The sequence below is a fragment of the Lepisosteus oculatus genome, chromosome 26 (assembly GCF_040954835.1).
Source record: "Lepisosteus oculatus isolate fLepOcu1 chromosome 26, fLepOcu1.hap2, whole genome shotgun sequence".
NCBI classification, from domain to species: domain Eukaryota; kingdom Metazoa; phylum Chordata; class Actinopteri; order Semionotiformes; family Lepisosteidae; genus Lepisosteus; species Lepisosteus oculatus.
This window is the reverse complement of record NC_090721.1, coordinates 1,094,518-1,109,985: the sequence shown is the minus strand read 5'-3', so window position 1 is coordinate 1,109,985 and position 15,468 is coordinate 1,094,518. Positions and strand designations below refer to the sequence as shown.

The 15,468-nt window shown below is 46.4% G+C and overlaps 1 protein-coding gene across 5 annotated transcripts in view; it reads left to right on the top strand.

Annotated features, from left to right (window-relative positions):
* Positions 1-5,627: 5,627 nt before the first annotated feature.
* The window catches only part of cux1a (cut-like homeobox 1a), a 170,322-nt gene continuing 160,481 nt past the window's right edge, over positions 5,628-15,468 (top strand). For all 5 annotated transcript variants that reach the window (XM_069184474.1, XM_069184473.1, XM_069184476.1 and 2 more), the window contains exon 1: positions 5,628-5,938. In XM_069184474.1, the coding sequence (XP_069040575.1) occupies positions 5,876-5,938 (63 nt within the window). In that variant the 5' untranslated portion in view covers positions 5,628-5,875. The remainder of the gene's footprint in view (positions 5,939-15,468) is intronic.

Here is a 15,468-nt window from a genome sequence, read left to right as displayed (position 1 = left end):
GTTCACTAGGAGTAACAACACCCAATAATCAAGTGTATTGAAAGGTTGAGTGTCTCAATCACAGTAAATTTGGCTGAACCCGCCTGGCTGAGGGCCAGCCCTGTGGCCCTGGGACCCCCTGCGCAGAGAGGAGTGACCAAGGGGCAGCTGCAGAGGGGGAGATGAGCTGGAGGAGGGAGGCAGGAGACGTGTGCAAGGGAGAGAAGGGGTTTACTTATGAGCCCCTTACCTATGTATATGTACTCGGCCCACTTAACGTAATTATAATTTTGACCTTAACGAATTTAGGGAAACAGAGGCTGATCGAACCTGTCTGCGGTCGTCCCTCCCGAACGTTCGCTGTCACCTCCGTCTTTCCGTGTCTCGGCCCGCGGGCGCAAACCTGACATTCGCACACGGGGGAGAAGGAGGAAGGGCCTCCTGCACCCTGCCCACTTTCAGCATGTCACAGGCAGCACAGCCCCGTCCGGACGGCAGCGGCGGCCAGGCCGCAGGGGTCACGGCGTTTGCAGAGACCCGGTCCGGGCCGGGCTAATCCTGCCCTATCACCGGCGAGCCTGAACCAGTCGGCAGCGGCGCTTGGCGAGTCCCCGTGAGCCGAGACAGAACCCAGGCTAAGTCCGTGAGGCAGCAGGAGCCTGTACTGGATGAACCGCTTGGGGAGCCCGAGTCTTCTCTTTCTTGCATGTCCTTTAGTAGGACTCAAGTAAAATATACCGAGATGCACAGTTGCCTGCCCATAAACTTTAAAGTTTAAAGGAGAAGAAAGGTTGGCCTTCCCTAAGCAAGGGCACTTGCTGACAGACCCGCGCTGGGGCAGGGCTGCGATTCACTAGCTTTCGGGCAAACAGCAATTCACAGGGGCCTGCAGATGTCCAGTGACGTCAGAGAGACCTCCGACCTCCCCAGGCCCTCTCCTCCAGTCGGGGACAGCTCTCCTCCCAGGCGCCGCAGAGCTCCCTCCGGGCCTTCATGCATGAGTGGGTCAGTGGAACTCCGCTGCCCTTCCTCTTCCTCAGGGGAGACCGAGCAGAGCAGACCAGCCTGGCAGCACTCCAGTCTGAACTCTGCCCAGGCAGGCTCTGGAGACACAAGGGCATTTTAAAAGGAGAAAAGTACATGTTGCATTACCAGTTTTATCCATGACGACTTATGCTTTCCCCCTTTTATAGAGCTGAGTATTTCACTGGAATAGTGCCGGTGAACTACACTGCTCAGGGCTGGGATCTGAGCCCACGACCCTCCAGTTACAAGTCTAAAACTCTGATGACTGCTCCACACTGCTGCCCCAGCAGTTTTATCACTAACCAGGAGGTTTAAATGTTTCTTTAAAGTGACAAGTTCTTTGTGTGACGTGTCCCTCCAGCTGAGCTCCTCAGGCTCTGGTGACTGTACCAAGGTTAATTCACTTTGCATCTTTCCTATACATTTTATAGTAAAGCATCATGCTTTTCCTCCGATCGCTTATGATTCCTGTGCCGTACGCTGCTCCAGTCTAACGATAATACCTCGATCTGCTGGAGTGGCGATTGCTCATAGGAATGGGGTGTATCAGTTAACGATGTTAATAACGAACCTGCAGTGCTGGAGGACAATGTTCTCTGCCAGCACACCGTGGATTTGACCGGTATTAGATTTCAGGGCTCTCATTCCACAGGTGATGTTTTCACTCGACCCAGCCTGATGCCCATCCCTAATCGTGCGTCAGTCTACTGGCTTGTCTTGAAAGCCTCACGCACGCCTGCCCTACATCAGGCACACCCCCACGTTGCCCCAGAGGGTGTGCGTTTTAAACACAGGGGCCCAGAGGTTAAGGGCTTGCAGCTTCGGGCAGCAGTAACCCTGTGAAAATGCCAGGCAAGAGGACTTTTTTAGGATTTAGAACCAAGAAGTTAAAACACAGCCACTTAATAAAGGAGTGGCAGGAAACCCCTGATTCTTCGCTGGCAGTTGATTGGCATCCAGACTTGTGTTCCCAAGGCAACCGACAATCACTCAAACACAATGAGCCTCATCGTTGTTTGCTGCTCTAATGGAGCTGAATCTCCTTTTAATTCTGCTTTTTTAATGTCATTACTTTTCATTACAGCTCCAGAGGAGCTGGCTGGTGTATTGCGAAAGCTGGCTGCTCAGGTGCGTTGGTTAGTCCGCTCTGAGAGTCCTGTGCCCGTGGCTCTGACACCAGGCCTGGAAACCCTCCTCACCCCAAGTCAGCTCCCAGACCGGGCAGCAGCCCCACTCCTGCTCATCTTCAGCTGGAACATACAGAAGGAGGGATCTGCAGCAGAAGCTTCCCTTTATCTCAGTCAGGGATATCAATCGCATTTTAGAAAACAGCTACAACTGCACAGAAACGACACACAGCCTGTGTTTCTGGAAGCACAAAGCATTCTGCCAGTCATGTCAGCCACGCTGAATATCTTCCCTGATGTTTAAAGATCTTTTTATTCGCTGTCTGAGATGAGAAAGATGGGTGTGTGAGTCATGACACTCCTGAACTGTTCAGTCCCACGAATAAGACAACTTCCCTTACTTGGGATTCTTTATAAACCCCAAATAAGTTAAAAGTCATGGAAAGAACTGCTAAAAATCCATCCATCAATTTTCTAACAGTTTCATCTAATTCTGGGTTGTGGGGGTGCCGGTAAGTGATGGGCGCACGTTTTCCAGAAGCTAATTAACCTTCCAGTCTGTCTTTGAACTGTGGGAGGAAACTGCAGCACCCAGAGGAAACCCACACAAACAAAGGGAGAACATGCAAACTCCACTCAGCACCCCAGGACCTGAACCCAGGGCCCCAGGGCTGCGAGAGAGCATTCCTAATCTCTGCACCTCTGGGGCACCCATGATATACATCAGTAATACTTAAAACCTGTTTTCTAGGTTAAATAATCGGCACTTTACAGTATTCAACATGAGGACGACTAATAGAATATGAATATAATTAACGCAGTATACAATCTGATGAAAAACGAATGGTCCACAGTCACAATAATGTCATTTGCTGACTGTGAAAAAGAAAACTGTTAAGATATTTAAAGATAGGAAAAAAAAGAGAGCAACCCAAAATAACACTGGTAAATCTGAAGTCCACTGTGCAAAACCTCAGTTTCAAAGCCGTCATTAAGGTCTAAAATCCTGCTTCATTACCCCAAATTATGTGGAACCAGGGGGCGTTCTCCAAATCAGTTCAATTGGAAAATGGAATTATCGCAGCAATCCACAAACATCTAAAAATAATCACAATGCGACCCCTTTAGTTTTAAAATAAGCACTCAGAAGTGCCGCCACCACTCTCCGGTAACAAGCCAAGCTGGCAAGTTTTTATTTATACGGCCATGAAAATCAAATTGAACACAATAACTCTACTGATGTTTCACATACAGTACTTCTTAATGGGCTAAATCAGAGCAGCGAAGACTCTTTTCATTCCTGAAAGCTGAAGGTTGGCAGCGCAGCAGAGCTCCAGCCAGCCCCAGCCCTGTTCTGCTCTCAGGGGGTTCAGAAAGACGTGGCTTCTGATCAGGGATCAGATCAGGGTTCTGTTGGTTACCAGCGCAGGCCGCGCGGTGGGCCTGCCCAGTGCCCTCAGTGCACAGCGCCGCAGCTGTGCTCCGTGTAGCCGAGAGAAAACACTGGTGGGCAGGTAGAGGAGAGAGCTGGTTCGGCATTTCAACTGGGGCACCAGATCAGAGCCCCAGTGTGGTCATGTAGGACGCGAGAGGACCCTTGTTCTTCAAGTTTTAACATAGTAATGGGTGACCTGTAGCCTGGGGGCAGAGATCATCCCCAGTGAGTCTGAACAATAAAATAAGCCGAGCCGTTCACTAATACCACAGATATGACTGCTATAATGTCTTCAGAAAATAGGCAGCTTAAGGCCAGCAGCTTCTGGTTTCGCAGTGTGTCAAGTGTGTTGCTGGGGGAGGCTCTCGAGCGGTCTGGGCTGCTCGCTGCTGCCCATTAACACCCGGCTGAGCGGGGTGTGCCCGTCTCCCAGCCTGGGGTCAGGGATCCGACAGGGACCGGTCAGCAGCACCCCTCCCTCTGCACTGGAAATGCTCAACCGCTTTCCTAGGAGGGGGGCTGAGCTGCAGGAGGTCCCGGAACGCCTTTCCTGGGATTTGCTTCAGATTGGGTCTGGAATGGGATGGCAGATCTGGAGACGGCGTAGCAGAGGATGACATCTGAGTCCTCTTCACTCTTCATAATTTGTCATAGAAAGAAACCCAACTGTCTCAGTCTAGGAAGCGGAACTCGTGTGGGGATTTTATTTACCGATTCACAGAATCTATCACTGTGCAGCGTGGCACTGGGCTGGAACCAGGAGATTCCTAGCTGGAAGAAAGACAGTGGTGTGTCATTTCCATGCCTGGCGCTGGGTAGTGCTTTCATAATTTATGCTTCACGCACACTGTCTTCCAAAGAAATTTTTAAAGAAGAGAGGCGTGTGTAATTGGAGACTGAAAAGCCGGCGGAGCGTAAAATCGCGCCGCTGTTGCTGAGCGTGTAGCAGCGCCACATGGCGAGCCCGGCGAGTCGCGCTGCGGCCGCTGGGGGCGCTGCGCCCCGTCAGTTCCGCTTCCTGAACAATGTGCGCCTTGAGCTTGACAGCTCGGACCACAGAGGCCATCGGTCCGAGCAACGACACTTCTGAGGATCCGAGCTGTCCACCCCTGGTGTCATGGACAAGATACAGACATATTCAATACCATGTTCATTCGTAACTCTAAACATCATTAAACCCGAACTAGGTGTAGTTATTTAAAAAAAATAAATTGCTTTGGAAATAACCCCCGGTTAGTTTCCATAACACAAAAAAACATTTACTACCTGTATTCTGATCTGTCTTTTAAGACCTGTTTTCCCGTGACCACAACCTTCAGCGTTTCATCAAACGTTTATAAATGCGGTTTTTATCGCGCGTGTGCTATTTTATTTGCTCTGTGCGATATGTAAACAAACTTCCGAGGAGGTTTCTTAATAATGCGTTATAGGTAATAGACACATAAAACAATTGACCAAATAAAACAGTGGCAGATACCATTATTATTTCTTTTTTTAATAATCGAATATTATTGATAATAATAATAATAATGCGATTTTATAAGGTTTATGTTTTATCTTGCTGCTAATAATAATAATAATAATAACAATAATAAAAAATAATAATAATAAAGGGTGTTTATTTTTATAATAAATAGTTTATTAATCATTGCATTATATCGAAAAAGGTAAATCTAATGAAAACCGATCCAGTTTTAAGAAAACTCCACTACACGTTTTGCTTCTAATTCAACTCTAACCTTTGGTCACTGTTCTGAAAACTTGGGAGTTTTTTTTTAAAATATTAGATGTCAAAAGGTACTTTTTGATCAAACACTTTGGTAAATAAAATAAGCTTAAAAAAAGAAAACGTACTCAAACCACTGTGCATAATGTATTACAATGTCGATATCCGTTTAAATATTTGCCCTCTTTTAATGGTTTCAATTTCGTATTTTTGTTTATAAAAGAAAACGGAGGACGTAAAAAATAAAAAAAAAAATCAGCTGAAACCCCCAACACAAACGACACCGCCGCCTCATGAGGGTGACTTACAGCAGAGGCGCAGAGTCTGTGCGCGGAGAGTCCAGTCCGCGTTTTACCAGTTGAGGGACTCGCCGGGCCCCGTTCAATAACCGTATTCCGTGGCCCTGTTCAATACCGCAGGTTCCTGTTCAATAACTCCGTTCCGCGCCCCTGTTCAATAAGCGAAGGCCGCGTTCGATCGCTCCGCTCCGGGTTTTGCGAGCGGCCCCCCTCCTTCCCCGCTGAACTCCAGCCCCTCGCTCTCTCTCTATCAGCCTCTCACTCCGTCTCAATATGTCTCAAGATGGCGGCCAATGCGGGATCGATGTTTCAATATTGGAAGCGCTTTGATTTACAGCAGCTGCAGGTCAGCCTTTTTTTCCCCCCCTTGCTTGCTTTGCGCGCTCGAAGGCCGGTGCGAGGGGCGCCGTCCTGGGGGGTGCCGGCGGGTCTCTGGAGCCTCTCCTCGCCGGTGTTTGGGGCCGCTTTCCGAGCCCCTTTTCTCCCATTGATTAAAGCGGCTTTCTCGCTGATCGGAAATTGATCCTCTTTGTTCAATTCCCATCGATCAGCCATCATGGCGCCCCGGCGCCGCCGCGGGGAAACGGCCTTCCCGGCGATTCGGGCCCCGGCCCCGGCCCGCAGAGCACTTTAACTCCTCTTGGGTAACTTTGCAAGCCCGGAGAGGAGGTTTTTGATGGGTTTCGGTTGAATAATTGTGTTAAAAATGAAGTGCGTTGGTTGTTTTTCGCTTTCACGGGTGGCGCTGTGGCGACCGGAGCAGTAGCACAGAGGCACACGGGGGGAGAGAGAGAGAGAGAAAAAGAGAGAGAGTTGGGACTTATTTTTCTATTCGAAGTATTTTGTTTTAAAGCTTTGGCCACGTTAAAGTTGGCGGTTTTTATCGCTGTTTTGTTGAATTCGCGGGTTGGGGGGGGACTTCGCCGGCTTGAGCCGCCCGGAGTCCCGGGAGGTTCATTTTTATACATGCATATATATATATAAAAATATATATTTTTTAAGGGGGGTATTTTTCCACGAAGTCCTGCGGAGTGTTTTTGAAGACGCGTGTTATTAGTAGAAGTTCTTGTCATCCTCTTTTCTGATCGAAAATAAAAGCGCTTTGCGTCTTAAGAAAAAACTCTTGCTTTTTTTTGGTGGGGGGGTCTTTATTTACTCTTCTCCGTGGGTTGAATTCACAGTCCACGGCGGGAGCGTGTGAACTGCTTAAAAGGTTTACTGGTGAGTTTTGAAGTGTGCTGGGAGGAGGGGGCTGAGCTGCTCCTGGGGCATTTAAGATTTTATTTACTCCGGGGCGGTTTTGCACTGGTGCCCGACCAGAAGCGGCATGTTTTATGGAGACCCTGGGCGGGCGGCGGGTCCGTCAAGTTCAGGGACGGAGCGGGTCGCGTCCCGGCCCGGGGTCTGGACAGCGGGCGGGTCCGGGGGCTGCCGGGCCGGTTCTGGGGGGTCGGTTGTGTGTTTGTGTGTTTGTTTGTGTGTGGAGGGGAGAAAAAGAGGCGAAAATAGCCCGACAGGACTTCAAGCCCGACAGGACTTCATCCTGCTGCCGTGCTTTGGCGAGGGGGGGAGGTCTGAAAGTCTCCGAAGTGGAAATGAAGTTGAACCTGGACAAAACCAAGTGCGCTCTCCCCCCCCTTCGTTTCGTTTTTATTTATTTTTTACAAAAAAAATAAATAAAGCGTCGCTTTTGCGATCGCGGACGGGCATTTTTCGAGACGAGGAGGTGGTGGTGGTGGTGGGGGGCGGTTTTCTGTCGGAAAAACGTCGAGGTGGAGACCTGAGCGTCTGTTAGTTTTGTTAAATTTGTTTTTGCACACCTGGAGGGGCGGTATGACCCGTCTGGTTCGGGAGCCGGTGACTCGGTTCGGCGGCGCTGCGCGGTTTTAACGCACCGTTTCCTTCGGCGGTGCTTCGGGAGAGTTGGGTGAACTTCGTCTGCCCCCACCCCGCTAGACGGCCTGGGCTCTTCCCCAGTCCCGGTACATATCGACATTTAAAAAGGGAGGAGGAGGGGGGGGGGTGATTTATTTTCATTCCAAGATGGAGTTTGGGTCGACGTGCAGGTAGCGGGACGTGTGTCGGTGGGGGTCCCGGGGGCTTTGGCGCTTAAAAAAACGGGGGTCTAACGAGTCGGTGGATCGGGCTCGGTGTGTTCCCCTTCCCTGCTCAAGGGGAGAGTGAAGAGGTGGTGGACAAGGTCTTTGTTGTGTGTGTGTGTGAGTGATGCTGTTAATAAGTTTGTCCACTGCCGGTCGGGTCCTTTCCCGCAGGCAGGAGCTGGCGACGGGGGCTTGTGAGATTTAGGTCTTTCCACCTCTACCTCCTCCTCTTCCTCCTCCTCCTCCTGCTCCTGCTCCTGCTCCTGGGTCACAAAGAGGCCGTTCAGCCTCCTGCTCCAGCGAGGTCCGGCACTCCGCAGCTTCTCAGCTCGGACAGGAGGCTGCTTACTCCGCTGAAGAGTAACTCTGGGTTGAGATTGGAGGGGGGGATTCTAGTGTGTGTGCCTCCTGGAGCTCTTTGTGAGGTCCCGGAGCTGCCGCCTAGCTGGGGGGGTTGATTAAGTATTTATTAGTCGAGACTTGGCTGTCTCACAAAAACTTCAAGCCCTTCGGAGGTCGGCCGATCTGTTTGTCGGTGTCTGCTGGTATTTGATGAAGGGGTGACCCCCATGAGCATGCCACAGATGTTCTTGGTATGTGCTAATGCACTTCACTATAAAAGGGCAAGGCAGGCGTTATTAGTACTGCTACTTTACAGAAACTGACAGATCTGTATGCAAGTCCAATTGCGCACGCACACACACACACGGAGGTGTGATGTTTTCCGTGCTGAAGAGGCTGCAGATCGGAGACAGCTAAGGCAGACATGACTGAGTTTTGATTTTGAAGTCTGAAGTTAACAGTTGACTTCTCTTTTCTTTGTTGTAACTGTTCAGCGTTCACTGTCTTCCTTCAGATTTGAGAGATTTCTTCTATTCGGTCTGATAAAATAGCTTCTGGAAATACCCTTTACTTTTAAATTCAAGGATACAAATAAATCAAACCTGTTTTTCAGGTCCTTTTTATGTTTGCTGCCGTTTTGAGTGCTGTGTTAGTGACACTGTTGATGCTTTTTGTTCTTCACTGCGTCATAACCACGGTACTCTCTCCCAGAACACATGAAAACACTCAACAGAAAGCAGATTAAAACATTTCTAACCCTTCTTGCATTGCATGAAGGACAGCCGTTGTTTTTTGTTAGAGTGATGGTGAGTTCACATTGCTTAAGGCCACCATACCATGTCCTTGTTCTTACGTTTTAAAATTAAAATATGTAGCCTATTTTGACTTGTGTGTGCAGAACTCTGCTTCATTGCCCACATTTGAATAATAGTCTGTTTACCTTGTGAGCATTGTCATCAGCTCATTTCTACCTTGGCTGTCATATAGCATGGTCCTAACTTAAAAATGATGCCTGCTCCTTGGCATTTTTTCCACTTAAATGCAGCCTGATTCTTTTCCTTTGCTTTTACAATGGAGTAGTATTAAAATGGGAGAAGTTCGTATTATGGAGATCTTTCATATGAAGCCGCGATCTTGGTCACAGAGCAGTCTTTTTAGGGATGGCTTGTGAATTTAATTTTTATCTCAAACACACTGGATAGATAAATCTATGGCAATATGTTCAACTCCCAAATATGATTTTAAAGATTGTCTCCCATGCACAGGTTCCGCCTAAAAATGCATCACATTAGGTTGTTATAGCCGCCCTGTCATAAATGCAAGACCTATCGGGTTGTGCTAGTTCAGATTCTGGTGTAGGGAGCTGCAGACCCCAGCTAGGCCTGTGTGCACTCTTAACGAGCCCGTCTCGGTTACTGGTGATGATTAGTTCATTGTGCGCAAAGAGAATGAGTTGTGGACTGCTGAAAAATGTGCAAGCCATTGGAAAAGTTTTTAAAATTAAACTTATTGTGCTGAGTTGATAGTCTTGGCCTTATTGTAGGAATTTTGTGACTCTTAACCTCTTTTGGGGCTGAAATGTTTTTTAAATGTTTGTGTTCTATATCGAATATATTTACTCATCTTTCATTTAAAATTTTTAATTAAAACAAATTCATGCCAGATGTGTATGCAAAAACCAATAAACCAGGGAACATTGTTTTCTTTAATAAGTGGTGTTTGTTACTTTACAATTGTGAACTTCAAACAATGTTTATTCCTTTTTTTAATTCAAAACTTCAAACACTAGGCCACAAACAGTAAAATAAAATGGTCCTTATAAATGATTGGATTTGTTTTAACTTTTATGGGACTATGTAAAGAAAAGAGTTGAAACATTTGTTTCAAGTTTTAATGTTGCTCCTGCTTAGTGCAAGAGAAATGTTTAGATGTAGAACACAGTGTGGTGTTTTAGTGAATGCCGAATTTGAGACATGAAATCCTTGATCAAACATTTGAGAAACTTGAATCTTCTGCTATTGTTTTTGCCAAACGTTCACATATATGAGCTGCACGACAGCTGCGTGATTTGACTGCCTTCCAATAATCCATGAGGGACGAAGTGTTCCACTGTGACCTTATGCTGTGATGTAGATAGAAGTGAGCTGCTGTCTCCTGGAAAGATCAGCTGTTCTGTGTCTTTTCACTTTTGACCTATAGCCAGTTTCTGTCCAGGTGAAAGACGTCCATTCATGTTTTATTAAGGTAAAGATCTGGCCAGTCAAACACAGGCTTAATGGAGGCTTTAGAGAAATAGCACACCATTTGAATTTGACGCTCAAGAGGTCAGGATCCTGAAAGCTCGTTTGTACAAGCCACCCGGACAGTCAGGCTCTCAGATGTGGTGACTTTAATTTCTTTTTGTCTTAGACATTGAGCCCACAGGAGCTTGCATCTCTGCGGTCATGGGCTTTTTGATGAAGCTATGAATAAAAGAGTTTCTTGTAGGGCCTTCAAGAGAGGCATTCTCTCTTTTTTACGTGCATTGGGCTTTTTAGCGTGGATCCTTGAGAGGGGCTGTGACAGGCATTTCTCTGTAGTTAAAACACACGTGCTCATCTTGGAGCTCATTCTGACAATAAAAAGTGTGATTTGGCTTTTAGTGTGACGTGCGTCTCGACGTCTGTAACTTGTCCATAACTTAGTTACACAAATACCCACGGGAGGCTGTCGTGGTGGCAGATTATAAAAATCTGATGTTAATTAGTCACTTTATTCAGTGTTTTTTACAGCTAATCTGTGAGCTTCAGGAATTGTTGACAGGTGGTGCTAATTTCTGTCATTTGCAGATTTTGCTCTAAATACTGCCTCATGTGAGACTGACACTTTTCTTTATGCTCGTATAATATATCTAACACTGTATATGTGTAGCGCCTTGAAAATGGAAGAGCTCTGTTTTTTCAGCTTGCTTTAAACCTTCCAGATGAGGGTCTGACAGTGTTGTGATAGGGAAGCAGAATGTTTAATCTTAAGCAGCTCTGAAGAGGCTGTTTTTCAGCAGAATGTGTGAATGTGTGCAGGTAGGGAGCAGGCAGAGGCAGCCTGGCAGCAGTGCCAAGTGTGGGGCTGGCTGCTCTGGAGCTGCTGTGTTCATTAACAGCGTGTGCTGAGCTCAGAGGGAGCAGCTTGGCAGATCAGCCCGGCCCAGAGAGCACCATGATCAGAGGATTATTTCACACTGAAGGTAGGGGGGGATTAAAAAGTGTTCAGTAGGTTAAAATTGTCCTACAGCAGCACAGGGTCCCCTGGCTAGGCTCTTCCTGCTGCAGTGCTGGTTGGAGTTACAGAAGGTCGGGATGTTTTCTTATTAGAGCCAAGATTACAGGCAGCTTTTCCAGACCGTTTATTGCGTAGCAATCTCTTACTAATGCCGACACCTTTCTACGAGAGCATGCAGTGCGGCTTTGTGTTCCAGTAAATGTCTGGTGATGTTTTGGTCTTGTCACCTTGGTCAGAGAGGCGCTTTAAGGGTGGTGCAGTGTGTGCGGATCCCGGCTGTTCTGGGAGCTGCGTGGTGTTTTAGTCTTCCCCGTGTGACTGCCAAGCGTCATCTTTCCAGACTCTGAAACGCCCTGCAGCAGGCCTCGCCATGCTTGTGGGCACATATCGCAGGGCTCAAGGATTTTAAACTGTTTTTTTTTTGCGTTCCTAATTCTTGATTTACCACATTACAAGAAAACTCCCCCCCCCCACGTTTGCATATTTGTGTTGTAAAAACTATACAGATGCTGGTCAGTTTGCCTGCTTCTGCTGTAGCGTGTCATTCCTGATCGAATCTGAGGGTTTCCGTTTTCAGAAATACTTTTAATGAGGCACAGGTGATGAAAAATGAGAAGCACAACTTTTCTGTATTGTAATCGTCTAAAAATTAATATCATATAAAGCACTGTCTGTCAAGTTGTCCGTTTGTGGATTTAAGGTAACTTGTAGAACATGTGTAGCTTCCAGTTCTGTGAGTAGCTTCTGCAGGATTAATACACAAGATTTACAGTTATAATATTCTTAATGTAACAAATATAAAATCTTGAACTCCATGCTGACTTTCAGTATCATTTGACTTTGTTGTCTATCATAGAAATTTAGCCCATCAGGGCTGTAAAATAAAAAAATTGAAATTCTTGCTACTTGAATTTTCTGTTTGTTTCTGCGGGCCTTTGATTGAGCTGAGGCAGGAGTGTCAAAATGTCTATACTGTTTGGTTCCCCAACATAAAGAAGTTTTATTGGTCGCTGCAGGATCAACATCCAAGCACCTGAGGATGAGTCATCACAGTTAAAAAACAGTACTAACTGACTGGTTTTGGCATTCACATGTCTGTGAAAATCCGGCAGGCGTGTTTCACTCATTTTCATAAAATCCTTAGCACAGGCATTCCAGAAGCACTGATCTGCAGCTGATCTGCCCCCCCATAGACACTGTGCTTGTATTCCCCAGTCAGACCTACACTACTTTCAACTAGAACAAGCAAGTAAAATATTTGCGTGCTTCCAGGCAGCTTCCAGAATATTTCAGTGCTCTCACCATACTCCTTCTCAAGGGATTCTGTGCTTCAGACTGAGAACTGGGAGGTATTTATAGGCTTCTTTCTGATGGCGTTTGTAACCTCTTGTTTTGCTTCATATTTCTTACCGTCTTCATGGGCTACAAGACGCTGCTCCAGTCAGTTTGTCAGAGCAGCAAGAAAAGTGCTGACTGATCACAGCTGGGTCCTTTTTGTTGTTGGGCACAGTCTAAATTTAAAAAAGAAAAAAACAAACAGCATTTTCCCCAAGTGGCATAATACTGTCAATGTTTTCTTCCTCCTTTCCCAGTGTAGCCTAGTGTTAGCTGTAAAACAAAAATGGCTGACCTATATCTGTAGGTGTAACTTAATGACAGCCTTCGAATTCTGTTTCTTCTCCGGTTGTTTTTAACACATCTACTCCAGAGGTTCCCGGGTGTTAAGGAAGGCAGTTGAGACAGACATTGTAAATCTTCAGTAGACTCTCCTGTGGGCCTCTCGTGGTCGTTGAATGACTCTCCTGTACATTAAAGGGTAATTTAAAGCAAAAGCAGTGCGCGGTAGAAAATGGTTCAGTTATTTGGAGAGGGCTGTCGAGAAAGAAAGACTCTTCACTGCAGATGACCATCGTCGCCACGCGGTTTTGCAAAAACGGAAGTGACTCATTTTACAGATGGCTATATCGTGTTTCAAGTACTTTCATGTGATCATGTAAGTGATAAAATGCTCATTTTCTGTTCTCTGTTTGATTAGGCTATTCTCTGGTGATGTACCTGGGATGAAAGGAAATAGAAAGTCCCCCCCCCCCAACTGCACATTCCATTACACTCCCTTCCCAGCCTCATTATCCCACTGGAGGCGGGCTCTGGGTGCCGGGATTTCACACGGGCCCTTCTCCCTCGCACAGTTTTATAGAAGCTCTGACGCCAAACGCATAATTAACTTGGAATGTGATGTCCATTGTAGAGACAGAGATACCGAGCGGAGGCCCTCCCTCGAGCAGACAAGCAGCCGGCTCTGCTGAGCATGCCGATGTACCCCAGCCAGCTCTGGAGTCCCTGGCCCAGTCTTGAGTGCCGTGTGGCTTGGTGTGGCTGGTTCTGGTTGAACTGAAACTATAAACCACTGACCTTTATTCCTGCTCCCAGAAGACTGCTGCATCTTGTGACTTTCATTCCACTCTGGGCTCATGATTACTTTTATTTAGTTTAGTTGTTCACTTGATTGTTCTACATTGCTACTGTTTGCAGGTTTTTACACATCAGGAGCTGTAAATGTCTCCTGTAAAACCTGCTGGACTGTGGTGTTCCAGGATTAGGAGTGAAATTCACAACATAGGCTGTAGTGATGGTCAGCATGGTGGCCCTGGACCTGGGGTGCTGTCTACATGCAGTTTGTATTGGTTTCCTCAATGTACTGAGGTTTTCTCCCTCAGTCCAAAGACATACAGGCAGATTAGGTGTCTCCTGGGAAGACAGGCCCTGGTGTGAGTCTGTGTGTCCCAGCTGCAGAAAGGTTTGCCATGGCTAAAAACATTTCCTGAATAAAATAAATGAAAAGATATTAAGACCTTTTTGTAAACAGTTGGTCATAGATGCAGGTAAATTGTGATCTCGATGTGGGCTCCCTTGAAAAGTGCAATCGGAATGGAAATGTTGCATTGGAGGTCACAGTTCCTTTAACTTTGGTCTCATCAAATCAATCCCCCGGAGCACTGTGCCTGTTCGTTTCAATATGAATGTGAAGGTGTAGCTTCTTATCAGTAGCTTCATCGCAGACTGATCGCTGATTTAAGGCAGACTGATTTCCTGCCACAACTGCACACAAACTTGGTGTGTCCGACAGAGGAGTCCTGTGCTCATGATTGCTGCCCTGCGTTCCCTGACAAAGGAAATCCTTATCCCTGCACTCATACTGTTGGCGACTCTTAGTTTTGAAATTGTCCCTTTGTGGTCAGTGCTTGCAGCACCTCAGACAGCATGGCTCTGCGTGGTTACAGAAGCACACAGACTCTGTCAGTGGGGCTAGCTGAGACTACAGGGGGAATTATCAAGGGCTGTAAATCGCTGTATCCACCTCTTAGGACATTTGGTAAGAATTTAAACTGACCTAGTGTCTGGATAAATGTATGTGTTGTTTGAGGTGTACCGTATATGAATGTTACATATAATATAATACAAAAACATATGATCAGGCAGTTCATATATGGAAAGCTTGGCCTGCATAAGGGACTTAATGGTATTTTGCCTTGATGGCATTTGAGAATGAAACATAGTAACCCTTGCTTCCCTATCTGTGTGGTGTGTATGGCTTTATTGTAAAGGTTTCTCATGAGCTTCATTGAAAATCTGGTAACTGTGCAGTTGAAAGAGTTTAGATCGCTGTGGTTGAATGCACAGCAATATTTGAAGTGAAACAGTCTCTAGGGGATTTATTTTAGACCTTGAAATAGGTTTTTCATTACTGCACTTGACCATTATAAAGCCACAGTGCTCTGAAAAGGAAATCGTATGAGTCATTTTGTAATCAAGTTATGAATATTCTTATTTTAGTTGTAAATTGAACTACTTTTTTGAACCAGCCTGAAGGCAAAGCTTAACAGCAGCAAAGAGATATAGCTAATGCTGTACAACACAGCTGCTGGTTTTGAAATGTAAAATCATAATGCAAGATCTTGTAAAAAGGAAGAGAAAAAAGTTTAAAATGACATTTAAAAATAGATCAATATAAAAATCCAGATGTGGAAATTGTGCTGTGTCGAAGGTGGAACAACAGACTGAATAGGGCTGTATCTGCTCTAGTGCTTCAACATGTGGTAGCAGTTAGCAGAAAATGAGAGAATCAAGTACTTGGGAATTAGGAGTCACAGGAAAAAACCGCCACCCTCCCCTT